The 23,841-nt window shown below is 43.4% G+C and overlaps 1 protein-coding gene across 1 annotated transcript; it reads right to left on the bottom strand.

The window, feature by feature from the left end:
* Positions 1 to 377: 377 nt before the first annotated feature.
* On the bottom strand, positions 378 to 23,381 carry LOC141245105 (retinol dehydrogenase 7-like). Its single transcript, XM_073669046.1, has 6 exons — positions 23,299 to 23,381; positions 22,339 to 22,462; positions 18,298 to 18,631; positions 16,185 to 16,443; positions 12,059 to 12,222; positions 378 to 610 (listed from the first exon to the last, which is right to left on the bottom strand). Exons 3-6 carry the CDS (start codon positions 18,608 to 18,610, stop codon positions 378 to 380), a joined length of 969 nt encoding a protein of 322 aa, XP_073525147.1. The 5' UTR covers positions 18,611 to 18,631; positions 22,339 to 22,462; positions 23,299 to 23,381.
* Positions 23,382 to 23,841: the final 460 nt, after the last annotated feature.

Here is a 23,841-nt window from a genome sequence, read left to right as displayed (position 1 = left end):
CAATCCTGTTTCAGGAAGAGGCTTATAAACGATGCCAGTGTTTATGCATGGAGCTTATATCACAGTGAACGGAAGCCATAAGACTACTTAGTATGAAGCCATATGACATCCATACATGGTCTGTATGTATGGAAACATTTTAAGAAGACAGTACTTTTGGAACATGCCATAAGCCATCTACACAAATGGATAATGTCTATTTGTGTGTGAATTTACTTCAGTTTTGGCCCTTTGCATTGGAAAGATTGAAATCTGCTATAAAAACCTGTTGTAAAAATCCGCAGCCTAAATTGACAGCCTGCAGACATGAAAGCCGTAGCTGCAAATTTGCTCTTTCGTAAAATCTCATTCAAAATGATCAGTCAGTGATTTTTTTTTTACTTTGACGAAGATGAGAACACTTGGGCTGGTTTGGGCTGTCCCATGGTTAGAAGGAAATCTGTGAGAACAGTAGGCATATATGAGAGTGGGAGCAGAATTAATTTAGTATCCCATCCAGCAGAGTAACGTGTCCAGGGGTGAACTGCTGTCAGTGCATGCTCCATGCAGTCTGTAGCATGCGACAACTTTGTGGAGCAGAACGACGCCATGGCGTCCACAAAGCCATAACCTAAAATATAAATAAAAACAGTATGTTATTGTGTTGAGACGTAGAGAGTAATAAAGATGTTGCTGGGAAAGGTGAGATTATAGACCAATGCATTGAGGTCTGGTCACGTAACAGACAAGTATGAATAATTTATTAGTTTTAGGGTGCAGTATTACTCGCTCGAAGATCGTATCTCATTCCTTGGACTGGCCGTCTACTCTCTTGACCTGAGTATGACAGCATGTATTTCTATGCAGCTGTCATGCTCAGATTAGGAGAGTCGACTACCAGTCCGAGGATTTCGATACAATCCTCGCGTGAGTAATACGGCAGTCTGACTGCACCCTTAAACATATTCTATTGTTAAAAGGTGCAGTAATACATAAAACCATACCAACTTGCTCCACTTCAATTCAACATGAGCTAAGCAGTCAGGTTGAATTTTCGGTCTACTGCCACTTCACTATGTCTCTCAGTATTAAAAGGATTGTTCAATGAAAACAATAGAGCGAGATAGCAGAGCTAGGTTTGTCACAGAGTTCAAGGCAGAATTGGCATAGTGAGAAGTAGGGGTTCCCAGTGATATAGTAGAGCTTAATTTATTACAATTTACAAGGCTAAGCTGACCAGCAGTGTGGTACAGTTACCCAGCAATGTAGCAAAGCTCGGTTTGCCATAGAGTCTAAGGCAGACCAGTGGCACAGCAGATTTGCCCAGTAATATAGCAGATCTGTGTTTGTCATTGGGCATTAGGGTTCAAGAAATCCATGGGAGTAGCTTGGACACCAAATTCCTGAACGCTAAGTCAGTGTGCCACAGCCTAAGCCAGGCTTTAAAGGCCTAGACAGTAATGTCACTGAAGTCAAGTTGCCAACCAATTGTGCAAAGGAGCTGAGGGACCTGGCTGCAAGACTTTGGGGGATGTTTCTACCAGCTTTGTACATCTAGAAGCTGAAAATTTGGCCCATTCTTCTTTGCAAACTAGCTCTAGCTCAGTGAGACTGGTTGGAGAGCGTCTGTGGAAATCTCAATTTTCAAGTCTTGCCACAGATTCTCAATGGGATTTAGGTCTGGACTGTGACTTGGCCATTCAAAAACATGAATATGCTGTGATCTAACCATTCTATTGTAGCTCTCGCAGTATGTTTAGGGTCATTGTCCTGCTTTTAGGTGAATCTATGCCCCAGTCTCAAGTCTTTTGCAGCCTCTAACAGGTTTTCCTCCAGGATTGCATTGCATTTAGCTCCATCTATCTTCCCATCAACTATCTTTCCTGTCACCATGTTTGATGGTGAAGATGGTATTTTCAGGGTGATGTGCAGTGTTAGTTTTCTGCAACATATAGCATTTTACAAAATGGCTTACTTTGGTCTTATCTGACCAGAGCGCCTTTTTCTACATGCTGGCTGTGTCCCCTACATGACTTTTTGAAAACTGCAAACAGGGCTTGCTTTCAGAAATGGCTTATTTTTGCCACTCTTCCATTAAGGCCAGATTTGTGGAGTATACGACTGTAAGGTTCCCCAGCGAGGTAGTTGTGGGCGAACTGTGGCCCCTGCTCGCTCTGGCACCCTACAGACAAGGTGTGTCCTCCCTCTGATGTGCTGCAGTGTATGTGGTGCCTTCCACTTACTTCAGACCAGCCGGTCACATCTGTCTCCAGGCATTTCTCTTCTGGAACCAGGGCAGCAATAAATTCAGAGGACACGAGGTTCGTAACAATAACTGTGACTTTACTTGGGGAAGGGGAATATGTACAATATTTACAGGCAGTTATAATGGATAAGGCCGAACGGGTTGTCATCTTTCCCACAGGTACTTGATACAACTTCAGCCCTGGTTCCCTCTTTAAGTGAAGCATCTCTGTTGCCTTGTTCTCTAGCCCTAAAGAATCTTCCTCACCAGTGACAGTATATCTGGATCCTAGTTCTCCCCACGTCCTAGACTTGAGTCCTAGCTTCCTCTGCAGCCTGCAGACAGAATGTGCCCCCGGGTCCTCAATAGCTCTCTTGAGTTTCTCCGGCCGGCTAAGGGGACTCTTGTGGAGGGAATTTTCACTCTGGTGATGCTACTGACTGGAGTACGGTGCTCACGTCTGCCCTAGCAGCCACTATACCGAGGCTGCCCGTACTGCTCCAAGTACTATATCTTACGGACTTATCACTTCCTGTTCCTTTAAATTAAGCAAAGGTTTCCTACAGTGCCCACCCTCTATGGGCTGTCCTGACACACAATTAACCCCCTCATTGTCCTAAATATCTGCAATACTACTGGCAGACCTAACCTGTCATCTGCATCCGGGACAGTGGCATCTTGTGGCCGGTTACCAATACTACAGCCCACAAGGAAATATATTATAAACAAAGCCTTACTCACATTCTATGCTCAACCATAGCACTGGGTTCCCCTTTACTCTACTGGCTGGATTATCACAGCTAACCCCTTAACTGGAGCTAACTTCAGCTCAGAGAGATCTAACTGCCTGAAGCATCCTCTTTAACCTTTTTATTGCCAAAGGGGAGCTATTCCCTCCCCACTACTACACGACTAAGGCTGGAATCACAGTAGCGTATGGCAACGGATGTGATATGCTAATGACACTTGACTACGTCTTCATCTCTGCTGCGAGCGTGAGCCAAGTGTCAGTGCTCTGTGCTCCGATCCTCTCGCGTACGAGAATTGCAGCACAGGTGCGGAGGAGACGGAGGAAATAATTTCTCCATCTCCTTCATTGCCTGCCTCGGTGTAAATCGGACTGCATTGGGATGACATTCGAATGCCGTCCGATGTTTCACACGCACCCATAGACTTGTATGAGTGAGAATGAGCTGAGTCTCGCTGCCAATAGCAGCTTGCTGCAATTGTTCTCTCATGCTGAATAGGCATGAGAAAATAATCACTGATCTGCTCTGCCACACAGGAGATCGTAGAAGATGGAAGTCTGCAGGTGTGAATGGGAAAAATCATCATGGTGTCTTGACAAGATGAAGAAGAAAAGAAAAGAACGACTCCAATCAGAGACAACCTCATCTATAAGGTACCAGGATGTAAAAAAAAATTTTGTGGTACAGACTAATTCTCAAGCTTTTATTTATTTTAGGAGCACTAAAGGGGTTGTCCAAACTTGTGATCAGTCTGCAGTCATTCTATGTGACTGCAAACTTCTGACTTTTCACAATGCGTACCGACTAGACATGCGTGGCTCACTCAATGAAAAGTAGTTGAGTGAGGCCGGACACATCTAGTTGTAATGTGGCCCGAGTTATACAATTCACATACAGTACAGACCAAAAGTTTGGACACACTTTCTCATTTAAAGATTTTTCTGTATTTTCATGACTATGATAATTTGTACATTCACACTGAAGGCATCAAAACTATGAAGTAACACATGTGGAATTATATACTTAACAAAAAAGTGTGAAACAACTGAAAATATGTCTTATATTCTAGGTTCTTCAAAGTAGCCACCTTTTGCTTTGATGACTGCTTTGCACACTCTTGGCATTCTCTTGATGAGCTTCAAGATGTAGTCACCGGAAATGGTCTTCCAACAATCTTGAAGGAGCTCCCAGAGATGCTTAGGACTTGTTGGCCCTGCGGTCCAGCTCACCCCAAACAATCTCGATTCAGTTCAGGTCTGGTGACTGTGGAGTCCAGGTCATCTGGCGTAGCACCCCATCACTCTCCTTCTTGGTCAAATAGCCCTTACACAGCCTGGAGGTGTGTTTGGAGTCATTGTCCTGTTGAAAAATAAATGATGATCCAATTAAACGCAAACCGGATGGAATAGCATGCCGCTGCAAGATGCTGTGGTTGCCATGCTGGTTCAGTATGCCTTCAATTTTGAATAAATCCCCAACAGTGTCAACAGCAAAGCACCCCCACACCATCACACCTCCTCCTCCATGCTTCACGGTGGGAACCAGGCATGTAGAGTCCATCCGTTCACCTTTTCTGCGTCGCACAAAGACACGGTGGTTGGAACCAAAGATCTCAAATTTGGACTCATCAGACCAAAGCACAGATTTCCACTGGTCTAATGTACATTCTGTCACGCTGTCTCTGTATACTGGAGGTAGGGGGCCTAAGCTGACCCTAAGCTGGGGCCCTGACTAATCCCTCAACCTGGAGGTACTGTTAAAGGTACAGAGGTCCAGGCCGCCAGCGTAACCCCTACCTCCTGAGGATCCCTGCACCTAAGTAATCTAGTCCTGAGAAGGACCCCGATCACAACAAAAGGGGACAAGTAATAATATGCCCACACACAGTACTTAGACGAACGAGACAGTACAAGGGAAAAACCAAAACCACCTTGCATACAAAAACTACACAACTACAACAGAGGGAACACCAACGGGAAAGGAGATAAATGATAAAGCGAGGAAGGGAAAAAACTCTCCGAATACACTTCTCTCTGAAACTCCAAATACCACGATCCGCTCTGTTAGTCTGCATGAAATGCTTTCACCGACACTTCCCTAACAGACCAGCAGGCATTTGAAGGAGTCTCACTACAGCAGCATTGATTGCAGCTGGGCGAGGCTGGACCTCGTCTAGCACAGAGAGAGAGAGAATTAACTCCCTCACTGCCGAAAAACACAAAGCACCAAAAAGTCAGCTGCGAGAAGTCAGGCTGTGTAATCGTGACGATCTTCGTGGCGACACACCCGTGACAGTACCCCCCCTTCTACGAGGGGCCTCCGGACCCTCAGGGCCAGGTTTATCCGGGTGAGTCGTGTGGAAGGCCCGAACTAATCGGTCTGCGTTAATATCCGACGCAGGAACCCACATCCTCTCCTCAGGACCATACCCTTTCCAATGAACCAGGTACTGAAGGGACCGGCGATTAAAGCGTGAATCGATGACCCTCGATACCTGGAACTCCAAGTTACCATTGACCACCACTGGAGGGGGAGGTAAAGGTGACGGTACCACCGGCGCCACATACCTCTTAAGCAACGATCTGTGGAACACGTTGTGAATTTTAAACGTAGGGGGGAGGTCAAGACGGAATGCCACCGGATTAATTATAGAACTGATTCTGTATGGCCCGATGAACCTGGGACCCAGTTTCCAGGAGGGAACCTTAAGTTTTATATTCCTGGTAGACAACCATACCCGATCGTTCACACTAAGGTCCGGACCAGACACTCTCCTCCTATCAGCCATACGTTTGTATCGGTTCCCCATAGTATTCAGATTCTTCAGCACCCCTCTCCATACTGAAGCGAGTGATTAGGAAAATCGTTCCTCCTCAGGAACCCCCGAAGAGCCCCCCCTACTGAAAGTACAAAACTGGGGGTGAAAACCATATGCCCCAAAAAACGGGGACTTACCAGTGGACTCGCTCCGCCTATTATTAAGAGCAAACTCTGCCAGAGGTAAGAAAGAAGCCCAGTCCTCCTGGTTCTCTGACACAAAACACCGGAGATATGTCTCCAAGCTCTGGTTCATTCGTTCCGTCTGACCATTGGTCTGAGGATGAAAAGCCGATGAGAACGACAAATGCATCCCCCGCCGTGCACAAAACGCCTTCCAGAACTTGGACACAAACTGAGACCCCCGATCAGACACCACCTCGGAGGGTACCCCGTGAAGCCTCACAATCTCCCCAATGAACACCTGCGCAAGAGTTTTAGCATTAGGGAGAGCAGGAAGAGCGATAAAATGTGCCATCTTGCTGAACCTGTCCACTACAACGTGTATGACCGTTTTACCCGAAGACGGAGGGAGGTCCGTAATAAAGTCCATAGACAGATGAGTCCAAGGACGCTCCGGGATCTTCAAAGGTAAGAGGGCCCCAGACGGACGGGTATGTGAGGTCTTAGAGCGCGCACAAACCCCACAGGACGCGACAAAAGTTACCACCTCCTTATGTAAGTTAGGCCACCAAAACCGACGCGAGAGGAGATCCACAGTTGCTTTACTCCCCGGGTGTCCTGCAAAAACTGAGTTATGGTGTGCCTCGATCACCTTTTGTCGCAACTGATCTGGAACAAACAGTCTCCCCGGAGGTCCAACAGGGGCGTCCCCCTGAGCCTCCAATACCTCCTCCTCCAGCTCAGAGCATACTGCCGAAACCACCACCCCCTCCTGAAGGATAGGAATCGGGTCGTCCGTATTCCCGGCCCCAGGGAAACTATGAGATAAGGCATCCGCCTTTACATTTTTTGACCCAGGACGATATGTAACAACAAAATTAAACCTGGTAAAAAACAATGACCACCTAGCTTGTCTGGGATTCAGACGTTTCGCGGACTCCAGATATAGCAGGTTCTTGTGATCGGTGATGACGGTGACCGGATGGACTGCCCCCTCCAAAAAATGGCGCCACTCCTCAAAAGCTAACTTAATGGCCAAGAGTTCCCTATTGCCGACATCGTAATTCCTCTCAGCGGACGACAATTTTTTAGAGAAAAAGGCGCACGGATGCCACTTACCAGGGGACGAACCTTGTGACAATACTGCTCCCACCCCTACCTCGGAAGCGTCTACCTCTACAATGAATGGCTGTGACGCATCAGGTTGAATGAGTATGGGTGCCGAGGCAAAACATTTTTTCAAGGAGGAGAATGCTTGACAAGCCTTGTCAGACCACCTAGAAAAATCCGTCCCCTTTTTAGTCATGTCTGTGAGAGGCTTAACCATGGACGAGAAATTACGAATGAACTTCCGGTAATAATTAGCAAACCCCAGGAAACGTTGTAGTGCCTTAAGATTCTCTGGCCGATTCCACTCAAGAACTGCCCGCACTTTCCCAGGGTCCATACGAAAACCGGACGCTGAAACCAGGAAGCCTAAAAACTGGAGTTCCTGTACGGCGAACACACACTTTTCCCATTTGGCATACAGTTTATTATCCCGCAAGATCTGTAACACCTGCCTAACGTGCTCCTGATGAGACACCAGATCTGGCGAGTAAATTAAGATATCATCCAGATATATGACAACAAACTGTCCCACCAGGCGGCGAAAAATGTCATTAACAAAGTGTTGGAACACCGCCGGGGCATTAGTCAGACCAAATGGCATGACAAGGTTCTCATAATGCCCCTCCGGAGTGTTAAACGCCGTCTTCCACTCATCCCCCTCCTTCATCCTAATCAGATTGTACGCCCCCCTGAGATCCAACTTAGAGAACCATTTGGCGCCCACGATCTGATTAAAGAGATCGGGAATAAGTGGGAGCGGATACGGATCTCGGACCGTAATCCGATTAAGTTCACGGAAATCCAGGCAAGGGCGTAGGCCTCCATCTTTCTTCTTAACAAAGAAGAACCCCGCAGCCACCGGTGAAGATGAAGGTCTAATATGCCCCTTAGCCAGACTTTCTGAAATATAATCCTTCATGGCCTGCCTCTCAGGACCAGAAAGGTTATACAACCTAGCTTTAGGTAACTTGGCCTCAGGGAGCAGTTTTACAGAACAGTCATACTCGCGATGAGGAGGTAGTTCCTGACACCCTTTCTCCGAGAATACATCCTCAAAGTCCGCCAGAAATGGAGGTAAGACCCAAGGAGTAACCGCACCGATGACCGTGTTCATGCAGTTTTTATTACAGAATTTACTCCATTGGCTTATCTCTCTGGTTTGCCAATTAATAACCGGGTTATGCTTAGTTAACCAAGGAAGGCCCAACACTATAGGAGTGGGAAGACCCTCCAACACGTAGCAAGACAACAGTTCTTTATGTATCGCCCCCACTTGAAGTTTTACGTCATGCACAGCTTGCAAAAAACTTCCCTGACCGAGAGGCCTGGCATCGATCGAGAATATGGGGATGGGTTTAGCCAACTCACTCAATCGCATACCTTGAACCCGGGCAAACCGAGCATCAACCAGATTAGCCCCGGCCCCACTATCCAGAAGAACAGATATCCTCTCAGTTCTCGTACCCACCACCACCTCCGCCGGTACGAGAAACTGAGACGAACCTAGGGACGAAATACCTACTCCCAGATTGCCGTCCACCACACAACCTGGGATCAACAGTTTTCCGATGACTCTTCACTCTGCAAGGGACGGGATGGACACCCCCCAATAAAATGTCCCTTTCTCCCGCAGAAGAAACACCTTCCTGTCTTATGGCGCACCACCGGTCCCCTCCCCCGAAATGATGTCCCTCCTAATTGCATAGGCTCCTCTGGACTGACCAGGGGAACCACCATATGAGGGGACCTTGTAGGAGGTGGAGTCATCACAGGGGGTAGAGTTATCCCGCACCTCTCCCGAAGCCGTCTGTCAACGCGAATAGCAAGGGCCATAGCGGCTTCCAGTGATGCGGGAGAGTCATACTGTGCCAACACATCCTGTAATTTGTCGGATAAACCTTGACAAAACTGGCTCCTAAGAGCCGGGTCATTCCACTGGGTGTCCGTGGCCCACCTACGGAACTCCGAACAGAATTCCTCCGCCGGACGATCTCCCTGCTGAATCCTACGTAACTTAGACTCAGCAAGGGAGATCCGATCTGGGTCATCATATACGAGTCCCAGAGCAGCGAAAAACCTATCCACTGACTGGAGAGCCGGGGAGCCCGGGGGAAGAGAGAACGCCCAAGATTGTGGGTCCCCTTGTAGGAGCGAGATGACAATTCCCACCCTTTGTTCTTCACTCCCCGATGACCGAGGCCGCAGCCGAAAGTACAACTTGCATGCCTCCCGGAAAACAAAAAACTTGTCCCGCCCCCAAGTGAACCTGTCAGGGAGAGCTACTTTAGGTTCTGGTCCAGCTTGCTCCTGAGGATACAAAACCTTGGACCTAACGTCCGCCAGCTCCATGGACAAACTCTGCAATTGCCGAGCTAGACCGGCTACTGGATCCATGGTAGCTGGAGAAAAACTAAGTGGTCGGTGAAAATGTCACGCTGTCTCTGTATACTGGAGGTAGGGGGCCTAAGCTGACCCTAAGCTGGGGCCCTGACTAATCCCTCAACCTGGAGGTACTGTTAAAGGTACAGAGGTCCAGGCCGCCAGCGTAACCCCTACCTCCTGAGGATCCCTGCACCTAAGTAATCTAGTCCTGAGAAGGACCCCGATCACAACAAAGGGGGACAAGTAATAATATGCCCACACACAGTACTTAGACGAACGAGACAGTACAAGGGAAAAACCAAAACCACCTTGCATACAAAAACTACACAACTACAACAGAGGGAACACCAACGGGAAAGGAGATAAATGATAAAGCGAGGAAGGGAAAAAACTCTCCGAATACACTTATCTCTGAAACTCCAAATACCACGATCCGCTCTGTTAGTCTGCATGAAATGCTTTCACCGGCACTTCCCTAACAGACCAGCAGGCATTTGAAGGAGTCTCACTACAGCAGCATTGATTGCAGCTGGGCGAGGCTGGACCTCGTCTAGCACAGAGAGAGAGAGAATTAACTCCCTCACTGCCGAAAAACACAAAGCACCAAAAAGTCAGCTGCGAGAAGTCAGGCTGTGTAATCGTGACGATCTTCGTGGCGACACACCCGTGACACATTCCTTGTGTTCTTTAGCCCAAACAAGTCTCTTCTGCTTGTTGCCTGTTCTTAGCAGTGGTTTCCTAGCAGCTATTTTACCATGAAGGCCTGCTGCACAAAGTCTTCTCTTAACAGTTGTTGAAGAGATGTGTCTGCTGCTAGAACTCTGCGTGGCATTGACCTGGTCTCTAATCTGAGCTGCTGTTAACCTGCGATGTCTGAGGCTGGTGACTCGAATAAACATCCTCAGAAGCAGAGGTGACTCTTGGTCTTCCTTTCCTGGGGTGGTCCTCATGTGAGACAGTTTCTTTGTAGCGCTTGATGGTTTTTGCAATTGCACTTGGGGACACTTTCAAAGTTTTCCCAATTTTTCGCACTGACTGACCTTCATTTCTTAAAGTAATGATGACCACTCGTTTTTCTTTACTTAGCTGTTTTTTTCTTGCCATAATACTAATTCTAACAGTCTATTCAGTAGGACTATCAGCTGTGTATCCACCTGACTTCTGCACAACACAACTGATGGTCCCAACCCCATTTATAAGGCAAGAAATCCAACTTATTAAACCTGACAGGGCACACCTGTGAAGTGAAAACCATTTCCGGTGACTACCTCTTGAAGCTCATCAAGAGAATGTCAAGAGTGTGCAAACCAGTCATCAAACCAAAAGGTGGCTACTTTGAAGAACCTAGAATATAAGACATATTTTCAGTTGTTTCACACTTTTTTGTTACGTATATAATTCCACATGTGTTAATTCATAGTTTTGATGCCTTCAATGTGAATGTACAATTTTCATAGTCATGAAAATACAGAAAAATCTTTAAATGAGAAGGTGTGTCCAAACTTTTGGCCTGTACTGTACTTTTGTTCACATGAAAGTCCACTCGTGCCACCTGCAAAGGAGAATCCTAAAAGCGTGCAGTGCATGCGCTGTGACAATTCAGAATTCAGTGACTGCAGACTTTCATCTCAAACCTGGACAATCCTTTACTTATAAAATGAAGCACTATAGCATGCCCAATCCTAACAGTGTGTAATATGTTCACTGTCAGGATTCAGCTCTGCTTGCACGTTCCATCAGTCATCACATGGCTACTTCACTCATATGTGATTTCCATACTTACGGTCACGTGACAATGAGCTTTACTTCCTGCTTCTCTCAGTTTTTCACTGAACTTTGAGAGAATTAGGAAGAGCAGTTCATCGGCACGTGACTGTAAGTGTGAAAATCGCATATGTGCTTGGGATAGGGGGAGGCCGCCAATCTGAATTCTTGCCCTTTGTGCTGTAAAACCTAGATACACCTCTGCTCTATTCCTTCAATTTTTGGTTGATGGATTGAACAGTGCTCAATGAGATGTTTAGAGATTGAGCTATCTGTATAAACTAACCCTGCTTTACTCTTCTCCAAAACTTTATTTTTGACCTCTCTGGTGTGTTCCTTGGTTTTCATGATGCTGTTTGATTCCTAATGTTCTCAAACAAACTGCTGAGGCCTTCACAGAACAGCTGTAGTTATACTGAGGATAAATTACACAAAGGTGGGCTCAATTTACTAATTATGTTACTTCTGGAGGCAATTGGTCACAATTGGGCAATATTATTTAGATTTTAGATTTATATCTTAAAATATTTAGAACGCAGTGTATCATTTCAGTTACACCTCACAGACGCTTGCTACTTTGTATCACATAAAATTCCAATAAATTTCATTTCAGTTTGTGTAACGTGAAAAAAATGTGGAAAAGTTCACAGGATATGAAATAGTTTTTCAAGGCACTACATCCATGATACCGCTACATTGATTTGTATATTTAGTGTTGAGAACATGATAGGATTCTGTCCTTTGAGAATAAGGACCCTTTCTCAGAGCATTCTTTGCATTACATAGTAATATTGGTTTTAGTAGACAAAAAAAATCTCATATTCTCAAATAGTTTGCAGATCATGAGGATGTAACGCTATCAAACATGTACTAGGCCAAACATACTCACTTTTATTGAAATACTCTGGTCCATAACTTTTCTTGACTTCTTCTGATGCTTGATCCCATAAATGTTTAATACTTTTCTTATGTAACTCAGGATTTGTCAATTCAGTTTTAAAAAAGCCAGGTTCAATGATAGAAACTTTTACTCCAAATGGAAGCATTTCACGGCTGAAAAAGAAGAGTACAGTTTATACCACAATTACCAAATATGTGTCAATCTTAACTGTAGATCTTTATGGTTGTCTTTATCTTACAAGCGCTTCTCACTAAATTAGAATATCATCAAAAAGTTAATTTATTTCAGTTCTTCAAAGCAAAAAGTGAAACTCATATATTATATAGAGTCATTACAAACAGAGTGATCTATTTCAAGTGTTTATTTCTGTTAATGTTGATGATTACGGCTTACAGCCAATGAAAACACAAAAGTCATTATCTCAGTAAATTAGAATACTTTATAACAACAGCTTGAAAAATGTTTTTAAAATCCAAAATGTTGGCCCACTGAAATGTATGTTCAGTAAATGCATTCAATACTTGGTTGGGGCTCCTTTTGCATCAATTCCTGCATCAATGCAGGAGGCAATCAGCCTGTGGCACTGCTGAGGTGTTATGGAAGCCCAGGTTGCTTTGATAGCAGCCTTCAGCTCGTCTGCATTGTTGGGTCTGGTGTCTCTCATCTTCCTCTTGACAATACCCCATAGACTCTTTATGGGGTTAAGGTCGGGCGAGTTTGCTGGCCAATCAAGCACAGTGATACTGTTGTTTTTAAACCAGGTATTGGTACTTTTGGCAGTGTGGACAGGTGCCAAGTCCTGCTGGAGAATGAAATTTCCATCTCCAAAAAGCTTTTCAGCAGAGGGAAGCATGAAGTGCTCTAAAATTTCCTGGTAGATGGCTGCGCTGACTTTGGTCTTGATAAAACACAGCGAACCTACACCAGCAGATGACATGGCTCCCCCAACCATCACTGATTGTGGAAACTTCACACTAGACCTCAAGCAGCTTGGATTGTGGCCTCTCCAGTCTTCCTCCAAACTCTGGGACCTTGATTTCCAAATGAAATGCAAAATTTACTTTCATCTGAAAACAACACCTTGGACCACTAAGCAAAAGTCCAGGTCTTTTTCTCTTTGACCAAGGTAAGACGCTTCTGGCGTTGTCTATTGGTAATGAGTTGCTTGACACAAGGAATGCGACACCTGTAGCCCATGTCTTGGATACGTCTGTGTGAGGTGGCTCTTGAAGCAATGACTCCAGCAGCAGTCCACTCCTTGTGAACCTCCCCCAAATTTTTTAATGGCCTTTTCTTAACATTCCTTCCAAGGCTGCAGTTATCCCGGTTGCTTGTTCACCTTTTTCTACCACACTTTTTCCTTCCAATCAACTTTCCATTAATATGCTTGGATACAGCGCTCTGTGAACAGCCAGCTTCTTTAGCAATGACCTTTTGTGGCTTACCCTCCTTGTGGAGAGTGTCAATGACTTCCTTCTGGACATCTGTCAAGTCTGCAGTCTTCCCCATGATTGTGGAGCCTACTGAAACAGGCTAAGGGGCCATTTTAAATGCTTAGGAAGCCTTTCCAGGTGTTTTTTGTTAATTATTCTAATTTACTGAGATAATGACTTTTGTGTTTTCTTTCTCTGTAAGCCATAATCATCAACATTAACAGATATAGACACTTTAAATAGATCACTCTGTTTGTAATGATTCTATATTATATATGAGTTTCACTTTTTTTTATTGAAGAACTGAAATAAATTAACTGTTTGATTATATTCTAATTGAGTGAGAAGCATTTGTACTTAGCTATACAAATAACAAAGTGGGACATCTTAAACACTAGTGCAAATCCACAAGTGGATTTTAATTCTTTATTAACACATAATGTACAAAATTGCAAAAGACTCTTCACAAAACACATTATTAAAAACGCTTAAAGTGGTTGTCTAGGCTTGGGTGTCAAGTCTGCAGTCATTTTATGTGTCTGCAGACTTGTAAATTTTCACATCGCGCAGTTTACATGCAGTCTGGATTCAAGTCATAGAGTGACTGCAGACTTCAGCCTCAAGCCTGGACAACCCCTTTAAGGAGGACCTGGTACAAATTGTGCAGTTTTTGCTATTATTTTATTCTTGTTGCTCCCCTGAGTATTACTTTTTTAAATTTTTTTAAATTATTTTTTTTGTTCATTACAAAGGGGCGTGGCTCACAGGGTAATACAGAGCAACTTAAAGACACCCCCCAGAGAATCCTGTGAGCTACGCCCTCTTGGAAAGACGATAAAAATTAGCACTAAATAAAAAAGTTGATATCTCTGGAACCATATGTCGGATTTAAAAAAAATCAAAAAGCTTAAAGTGCACCTGTCAGCAGGATTGTGCTCAGTAAAACTACATACACTGTCAGGTGGGTGACATTACACTGATTAATATGATACCTTGGTTAATGAAATCTGTCCTGTGGTTCTTGTGTAATCTTTACTTTCAGTTTGAAGATAATGATATGCCTGTGCTCTGGGGCGGCCTGTGGGGGGCGCTCTCTGGTGCTCTGATTACTTATTCATCTGTATGCTCTTATGACAGCTCACTGATCGTTCACTGACTGGCCTCTTATTTTACATAATGCATCTAGTAGTGCAGGACTAGTTAAAATAGGAGGCCGGTTATTGAAGGTACAGTGACCTGTCATAAGAGCATACAGATGAATAAGTAAGCAGAGCACCAGATAGAGTGCCCCCCACAGGCTGTCCCGGAGCACAAGCACATCATTATCTCCAAACTGAAAGTAACGATTACACAAGAACCACAGGACAGATTTCATCAATCAAGGTATCATTTTAATAAGTGTAATGTTGCCCACCTGACAGTGTACGTAGTTTACTGAGCACAATCCTGCTGACAGGTGCACTTTTATAGGGGAGCAGCTAAAATAAGAGCAAAATCTGTCCACATTTGATCTGGTGTCAGGTCCTCTCTAAAAGCATGTATAAGGTCCTGGGAAACACAAACAAATAATCTTTGCCCCCCCTCCTGCTTGTCCTATGTCTACAACAAGGCTACCCACTTAATACCTGCAACACCCCAAAATCAGACACACAAATATACATGAAAGTGCCAGTACAAACTTAAAATAACTATTTGGTAAAAAGCAATTCAGACACAGAGTAGTCCATATGTATGCAAATAACATGCACCTAAAAAAGATCATACAATACCGAACAATCTAAGAGATGAAATAGAAAATATTAGTTTGGAGATGGGGAGGAGGCAGGACAAAAAAAGCAAGATGCCCCATGCATTTTGTTGCTTGCACAGCTTCGTCAGGGGTAATATTGATGTGTACATCAATAGGGATAATATAGTATGCGTGATTAATGGAAGTGATACACAAATGTTCACATGTCCACAATATGGGTGGTTGGAGTGAGACAGCTATAAAGTTCTAGAAATATCCTGCCAGCAATGCACTCCATGTGTAATGCATACCCTTAGCTCAGCGTCCCAAAGTCTGCTGCCCATGCCACTTGTGATGGACAGAGTGGAACGCAGGGCACACCTAAAATGTTCCATTCTATATGAAGAAATGTATCTAGTGTTGCACAGGAAAGTCTTATTTCCAGGACTGGCCTAGAAACCTACAAGTATTTCTGTGGGTTGAACCCAATTGATCAGACATTTTAAGCATAAATATGCCATAACTGTCTATGAATGAATTATCTCAGTCTATTGGCTGTGCATTAAAATTCCAGTGCATCCCTGTTAGTGCTATTTATGCTATTAACTGTAAATCATACACAAGCCAGTTGCACTCATCAATGTAAAAGTTTAAATATACAATAATTTAATATTCTTTTTAAAATACACTAGAGATTTAGAATGTTTTTTTTAGACTTGATGACTTTTTATGTGCTGGGTGGTTGACAACATTTCCGCTGTATGGTCATGGTGATCTATGGCCCAAAATGCATTCAGTCCCATATATATTAATGAATATACCTTCATTATATATACCTTCAGCATATCCCATTGCGATTAAATGCTACCTAGAGGAATCCATTGTATTGGATTTATTTACAGTTATGGTATTGTTTGCATCAAAAGACGATAGGACCTAAGAGGATACGCACCGTAGACTATCTGAAAAGGATTCTATTCCATTCTTTGACATGCCATATCCTCCACTACTAATACTGATTCTGCCGGCCGCGCTGCCTACATTCACAAGACGTCCTTTTGTTTTCCTTATCATCGGCAACATATTGAGCGTCACATCAATAACTCCCAATAGATTTACTTTCAGAACCTTCAAAAAGTCATCTGTAGTCAGCCATTCATTGGTGGCTCCTGGAATCCCAATGCCTGCATTGTTCACCAGACCCCAAAGACCTGGAAAATGAAAGGAGCCCGAATGAGATGCTATGGTTACTATGAAGTCAGATCATTCATTGCACTGATAGTTACTTGTTTCTATCAATCCAATCATGAAATATTGTTAAAACTTGTCTGTCAGCATAAACTGACAGTGTAAACTAAGAACATAAACTGTCATAAACACTTTGAAAAGTTTCGGAGACTTAATTAATTAAAAATGGCGAAATACATTATGTCAGAAATGTTACTCTAGTCTTTGACTAAAGTAACATTTCTGGAGAGGCACAAGGAGACGCACGACACTAATAAGATGCGTCATATTCATTAAGTGGCCTGCACTTGTTAATGTATTTGGCGCATCTTTCAATGAGGTTTCTTTTCTATTAATTTGGATGATCTAGCATTCTAATCAATAATCCGTATGAATGAGGGACAATGCGCAGACCATCAGAATCCTTGGGGAAAGAAGATGGTTTTTCCAAAATGCGTAAGATAATTTATGGTCTGTGTTTTTATTTGTCTCTTAAGTGACATCACACAGCGAGATATCCGGAACTGATTTTGAATGAAACTGAACACTGGTCTGTTGAGTGAGCACCGACGGCTTTTTGTGGTGTCTTATAGTGTATAAGATTTATAAAGCACTTTTGGTGACACAAGTCAACTGATTGGTTGGACATTCTATAAACAAAGAATCCATTGCATTGAGGTTAGTACACATTCTAAGACTTAAAGGGGTTTTCCAACGAACAAAAGTTGATTTTAATCAATGGATCTTGGAATAATAATAATTTCCACAATTGGATGTGTTTTAAATAAAATGTTCCTGTGCTGAGATAATCTTGTAAATGTGCCCCTGCTGTGTACTGTGTAATGGCTGTGTCTGACTGTGCAGGAGCATGGTCTGATCATATCACAGCTCCTGGTCAGGAGGTGAGAAAAAAAAAAGTATACAGACATTACCTCAGGGGATCGCAAATTATTCTTTCTTTCAAATAAAACATTGTTTAAAAACAACTGCCTGCCTAGACTTTGCTGGTTATTAAAAATAGGGGGACTCCATGTCATTTTTTTTGGTGGGTCACCCCTTGTTAATAACCAGTAAAGGCTAAGTAGACAGCTGTGAGCTGATATTAATAGCCGGGAAGCTCCATTTTTATTACCCCCTTCCCAGGCTATAAATAGCCCCCAGCTGTCGGCTTTCCCTCAGCTAGTTAAAAATAATATAGGGGACCCCATGGCATTTTTTTTCTTTAATTTATTTAATTAATAGCTACATACATTTACAGTAAGCGACACACGCACTGCACTAGTTATATATTTCAATGAAATCTTTCTATCTCTCTATTCAATTTATCTATCTATGTGTATCTATCTATATCTGTATATAAGAGTTTTATTAGTTCGAAACCTAGCTTGAAATGACAGAGAATTACTGTATGTAAAAGCTGATGTTAAAAACGCATTGCATACGGATTGCATACGCATGTCATATGGATGCTAGGTGAGGGAAAAAACGCAAACACGCACAGCACGCACATGGCATACGGATGCTAAGTTAGACTAGGTGAGAAAAAAAAACGCATGACACTCACCGGACACTCTCCAAACTTTTCTGGCTGAGAAGCCATATACAATAAGTGAGAAGAAGACTTGAGCAGCCCTGAAAACCAGGAAAGACTGCTAGCAGTGAGTATACTTACACACTTGCAAAAATTTTTGGGAAGATAGTGATGCTGTGACACATTTGTTCTGTCAGTGTATTCAGCATCCATATCCCACAAATGACTAATATGATTGTATCTGTATATGAAGCTTAAGAAAGTTTGAAATTACTTTGAACATGAGATTTTTGAATATCATTTTTACCTTTATCTTTCACTATAGTAGAGACCCACTTAGTAGCAGATCTGACATTCTTACTATCAGTGACATCAAGGACGATGGTCTGCACTCTACTAGATGTCTCATTCTTCAGATTTTCAGCCGCCTTCTCTGTCAGACAAGCTGCCAGAACCTTCATTCCACGTTTATCTAGTTGCTTGGCCAGCAGGTTACCAAATCCAGTGTCACATCCGGTAATGAAGACGTATTTGTCTGAGAGATTCTCCAGTATCTGTCTCTGTCTGTACCATCTGTACAGGAGGCCCAAACCCAACAATGCTAATGCAAGGAACCACATGGCTGTAGCTGAACTCAATCACTGTTTTATACAAAAAGAGATAAGTCAATAATTGTGTAGAAAGTACAGAATTTTTTAAAGTTTTTAGTGGATTTTGAGATGTCTTCATGTTAGTCAATTGACCTTTCTCCTGTGGATAAGACTCAGCTTTTTACAGTACCAGCAAAGTGAATAAGATTTCTGAAATCTCATCCACATGCTGCTTATTTTTTCTTTGCAGATTTAAACCTTCAACGTGTCAATTCTTTCAGTTTTTTTGCCGTGTTTTTCACTCATTCAAATTAATAGGGAAAAAAAAGTATAAAAAACGCAGGCAAAAAAATGAGGCAAAAATGTGCATATTCTATGCGGCGTTTTTCCTGCCAACACTCCAGTATTTGCAGCAGACAAAATCTGCTGCAAATACTGAATGTGTGCACATACCCTAAGGGTATGTGCCCACGATGCAGAAATGCTGCATATTTTTTACGCTTCTCCCTGGCAGGAAAAACGCATGCGGATTTTACATGCGTTTTTCCCGCCAGGTAGAAGCGTTTGTAAAGCGTCTTTGCATGCGGGTTATCAAGCGCTTTCCAAGCGATTTTAGCATCACTTGGAAAAGTGCTTGACAACTTGTTCACACTATATAAATACATGCAACGGGCATAGATTTATAGTAGTGTGACCAAGTTAGTTAAAAAAAAAGAATAAAATGGTAAAAAATAAAAAAATAAAGTTTATACTTACCTTCCTTTGTCCTCCCGGTGTTCTCTCCGCCGCGTCCGGTGTGTTGGGCGGCTCGTGGTGGTGTGAAGGACCTGCGGTGACGTCATTGAGCCATGTGATGGGTCACATGACTCAGTGGCGTCATGGCAGGTCCTTTTCAACAGCGGGAGCATTGCAAGAGAGCGGACGCGGCAGTGATAACACAGTTTCTATGGTACCCAGGTCTGAATGAGAGTCTCCTCTCCTCCAGACTTGGGTACCATCCGCACATTGAACCGTGTGATATCCGCTTGTGCAGATGCAGTGATGCGGATGTCACACGGTCCAATGCAAGTCAATGGCGGCGATTACGCTGCGTATCTGCAAAATTAATGGACATGCTGCGGATTTTTGAGCGCAGCATAAACGCTGCGGAAAAATCCGCAGCATGGGCATTGACAGTGCGGCTTGTCAGTGAGGACCATGGGGGCGGATTACCATGCGTTTTTGAAGCGTTTACGCTGCGGAAATTCCGCAGCATATACGCTTGTAAAACGCTACGTGGGCACATACCTTTAGGCTACATTCTCACAGTGAGTTTTTGGTGAGATTTTTATGCTGCATATTTTTGAAAAATGCCAGTAACCTATTTTACTTAATGGGTGCAGAAATGGTGCAGAAAATCTGCAGCATCAAAAATTCACCAAAAGCTCATCGTGGGACTTTAACCTGTCATATTCCATAATTTCCATTACAGGATGAAAGGTATTTTTGGGAACGTACGTACTTTCAATAAAAGATCTTTCATGGACTACTTACTTAAGGGTAATATTTTTAAACACAGCTCACTATGACAGTCGGTCGTCTAAAACACAAGATCACAATGGGTAAAATCATCCATGTGATCAACTTTAGACTAATGTGCATGGCCATCTTTGCGCAGATTTGTAAATGAGAAATGGCTATAATGTCTGTATCTGAGGCAAGCAGGTACACAAGTGAATTTAGGTGGAGTTTTATTGACTGAGCTGTGAACTGAATGAAATATACACAAGAATGTGATTGTAGTTGCGTGCCATGGAATTTCTAGAAATTTTACAGTTACAGAACCCACAATGTGTAATTTTTACAAAGTTTGATTATAAGTTAATGGGTAAAATAAATTTCACAAAACCGTTAACATAAAATGTATTAAATGTGTTTATTATAGTTTTTTCACACTTTTTGTTTATATTATTTACTATTTTTGTAATAGTAATGTCATCTTTCCTGAAAAAAAAGATGACTTTTACTTTTTGCCTTTTAATATTCTTGAACATGGAAATATATCTGTAAACTATCCTTGGCCGCTCACAGGCATCACGTGACCCCACACTGACGTCACGACAAGTGAGGCGTGACTCAGCGCTGGGGTCCCCACGGTGGCTGCTAGGTTGTGGGCGCGTCACACCCAGCATCCATCGCGCGCTTTCCCAATGAATGGGGAGAGGCCGAGCGCGCGGTGGATGCCGGGTGTGACGCAGGGGAATAACCCCGCCCACAACCCAGCAGCCACCGGTGGAATGCGGAAGACAGAGACCCCCAGCTGCTGCCAGCACTTGTCGTCACGTCAGCGGATGTCAGAGCCGGCTGCAGCCGGGGGTCATGTGAAGCCTGTGAGCGGCCAGTGATAGCGCCGCTCACAGGCAGTATCTTCAACATAAGCTAATTACAAAAATCCTTAGGGGCCCCGGGGGATACATTAGGGGGCTAATCTAAAGTAATGGACAACCCCTTTAATGACTTAGGCTAAAAGCCAAACCAGAATCTTATTTTGGTGTTGCCCCTCCTCAGTGCAAAGCTTGAAATCTGATTTGGCTGTATCAGAGGCCTCTGACTGGGGTCCATCCCTTCTAGGGAGAACAAAAGGATTGGATGCTGAAATTTAACAGGCCGGGTCCTTCTCTCCCCATCTTCTGTCAGGGAAGAGTCGGAAAGCCCTGATACAGATTAGACCGTTGGCTGATCTCACCAATATCTGTGGATTCAGCCAGCCAACTTTGTATGGGGGTCTTTAGTGAGTCCTTACCCTTAAATGGGAAAAATAAAGAAGCAATGGTCACCATTGTCTAATTGGAAATAGTATACTCATTAGTGAGAAAAGCATTGCACACATACACATTTTAGCCATAACAACCTATTGTTAAACACTATTAGGCTATGTGTCCACGATGCAGAAATGAAGCAGAAAATTTCTGCAGAAATGAAGCAGAAAAAACGCATGCAGATTGTGCATGCGTTTTTCCTGCCAAATACATGCGGATTTGAAGAGTTATTCACATGCGTTTCCGCATGTGGATTGACAAGCGCTTTCCAGGCGATTTTAGCATGACTTGGAAAGTGCTTGACAACTAGGTCACACTATATAAATCCATGCAAACAGCATGAATTTATATAGTGGGACCGAAAGAATGTTTAAAAAAAAAAAAATAAACCTATACTTACCTTTCGATGGCCCGGCGTGTGTTGCTGCGCTCGTTCCTGTCTGCCGGGATATCGCGGGACACTGCACTGAAGGGCCTGCGGTCACATGACTGTGACGTCACCGCAGGTCCTTCAGTCCTGCCCGCAAGCACAGGGAAGGAGACCGGGGGCCGTCGGAAGGTGAATATAATATTTATTTTTTATTTTATTCTTTTTTTTACAGGTACAATGGTACCCGGGTCTGGATGAGAGTCTCCTCTCCTCCAGAACTTGGTACCATCCGCACATTGAAACGCATATAATCCGTGAGTACAAATGTACAGACACGGATTATATGCGTCTTAATGCAAGTCAATGGCAGCGATTACGCCGCGCTTCCGCAAAATTAATGGACATGCTGCGGATTTTTGATCGCAGCATAAACGCTGCGGAAAAAAACGCAGCATGGGCATTGAAAGTGCGGCTTGTCATTGGGGACCATGGGGGGCGGATTACCAAGCGTTTTTGCTGTGGAAATTCCGCAGCATAAACGCTTGAAAAACGCATCGTGGGCACACAGCCTTATACTTGCATGAACTCACAGAGTGCTGCGCTGTCCCCTCCACGCTCTGTTATATGGACTGCTTCTTCTGTGAGACTGGCAGTGCTGAAGACACTGTAGTGACCTTCAGGCTCTCTTCTCCTCCCCCACCTGACTGACTGTAGCTGCCATAGTAGAGATAACAGACTGATGATAATGAACATATCAACATATTGATCACTGTTGCAATGACTGCAGCCTTCTTTTTTATACTGGGTTCCCACATTGTTGATGCCACAGCAATATCCGCAATGGCATTTACTGCTGCAGATATCATTGCAACGTAGCAGTGAAGGAGCTCCACATTTCACCTTTAGATGCAAAGGGTGAAATTCACACCTTTATCTTCAGTATAAATGGATGTGCTTTGATTCTCAAACCTGAAGCTCATGTACACTTATAAATATACTTACAGATATATTTTGCAGCATATTTATTTATTTATTTTACTGGGTTATATAGCACCATTAATTCCATAGTGCTTTACATTATCCTCACTGTCCCCATTGGGGCTCACAATCTAGATTCCCTATCAGTATGTCTTTGGAGTGTGGGAGGAAACCGGAGAACCCGGAGGAAACCCACGCAAACACGGGGAGAACATACAAACTTCTTGCAGATATTGTCCTTCATGGGATTTGAACCCAGGACCCCAGCGCTGCAAGGCTACACTGCTAACCACTGAGCCGTGCTGCCCACATGCATGAGATTTCTTAAAATCTCATTCACTATGCTAACATTGTAAAATGCAATCTCAAGCAAATATGTTGTGGAAAATCAGCTGAGTATTTTCGCACCATTCCGCCTAACGTTGCCCCCCATTTTTTTCAGCACCATTATGTTTCTATCCCTTCACACTTTCTGCTTAGTTCTTCCAACAGCCTATTGCTATTTGATGAGTTGCAGTGACCCCCTTATTGTTGTTTGCCCTGAAGACCCAGTGATCATCACTCTTTCCTACCTTTTACGAGTATAACCAGGACTAACGTTATGCAGAAGTTCAGGACTGATCTTCACAAGTTCTCTTCTTGGTCATCTGCTCTGTGTAAAACAAGAAGAATACATGAAATCGAATACTTTACAGTAATGAGCTGCACTAATTGTACTTTGACAGAGATGGGTGTGGAGACTAGAAAGAATGCAGTTGTCTTTACTGCTAACATATATATTGCTAGTGTGTCCTTGCGAATAGATCAGATTGTAATCCACCTATCCCTGAGATAAATGTACCTGGTATTCAAATAGATAAGGGGTATGTGCAGGGTCTGTTTGTGCTATTGCAGTGTGAATGATTTCTAAAGGCCCCATACATATACAGTACAGACCAAAAGTTTGGACACACCTTCTCATTTAAAGATTTTTCTGTATTTTCATGACTATGAAAACTGTACATTCACACTGAAGGCATCAAAACTATGAATTAACACATGTGGAATTATATACTTAACAAAAAAGTGTGAAACAACTGAAAATATGTCTTATATTCTAGGTTCTTCAAAGTAGC

This window comes from Phyllobates terribilis, unplaced genomic scaffold, assembly GCF_046119375.1.
Source record: "Phyllobates terribilis strain yellow unplaced genomic scaffold, ASM4611937v1 Scaffold_2__4_contigs__length_985480577, whole genome shotgun sequence".
In the NCBI taxonomy this organism is placed as follows: domain Eukaryota; kingdom Metazoa; phylum Chordata; class Amphibia; order Anura; family Dendrobatidae; genus Phyllobates; species Phyllobates terribilis.
This window is presented reverse-complemented; position numbering and strand designations above follow the sequence as displayed.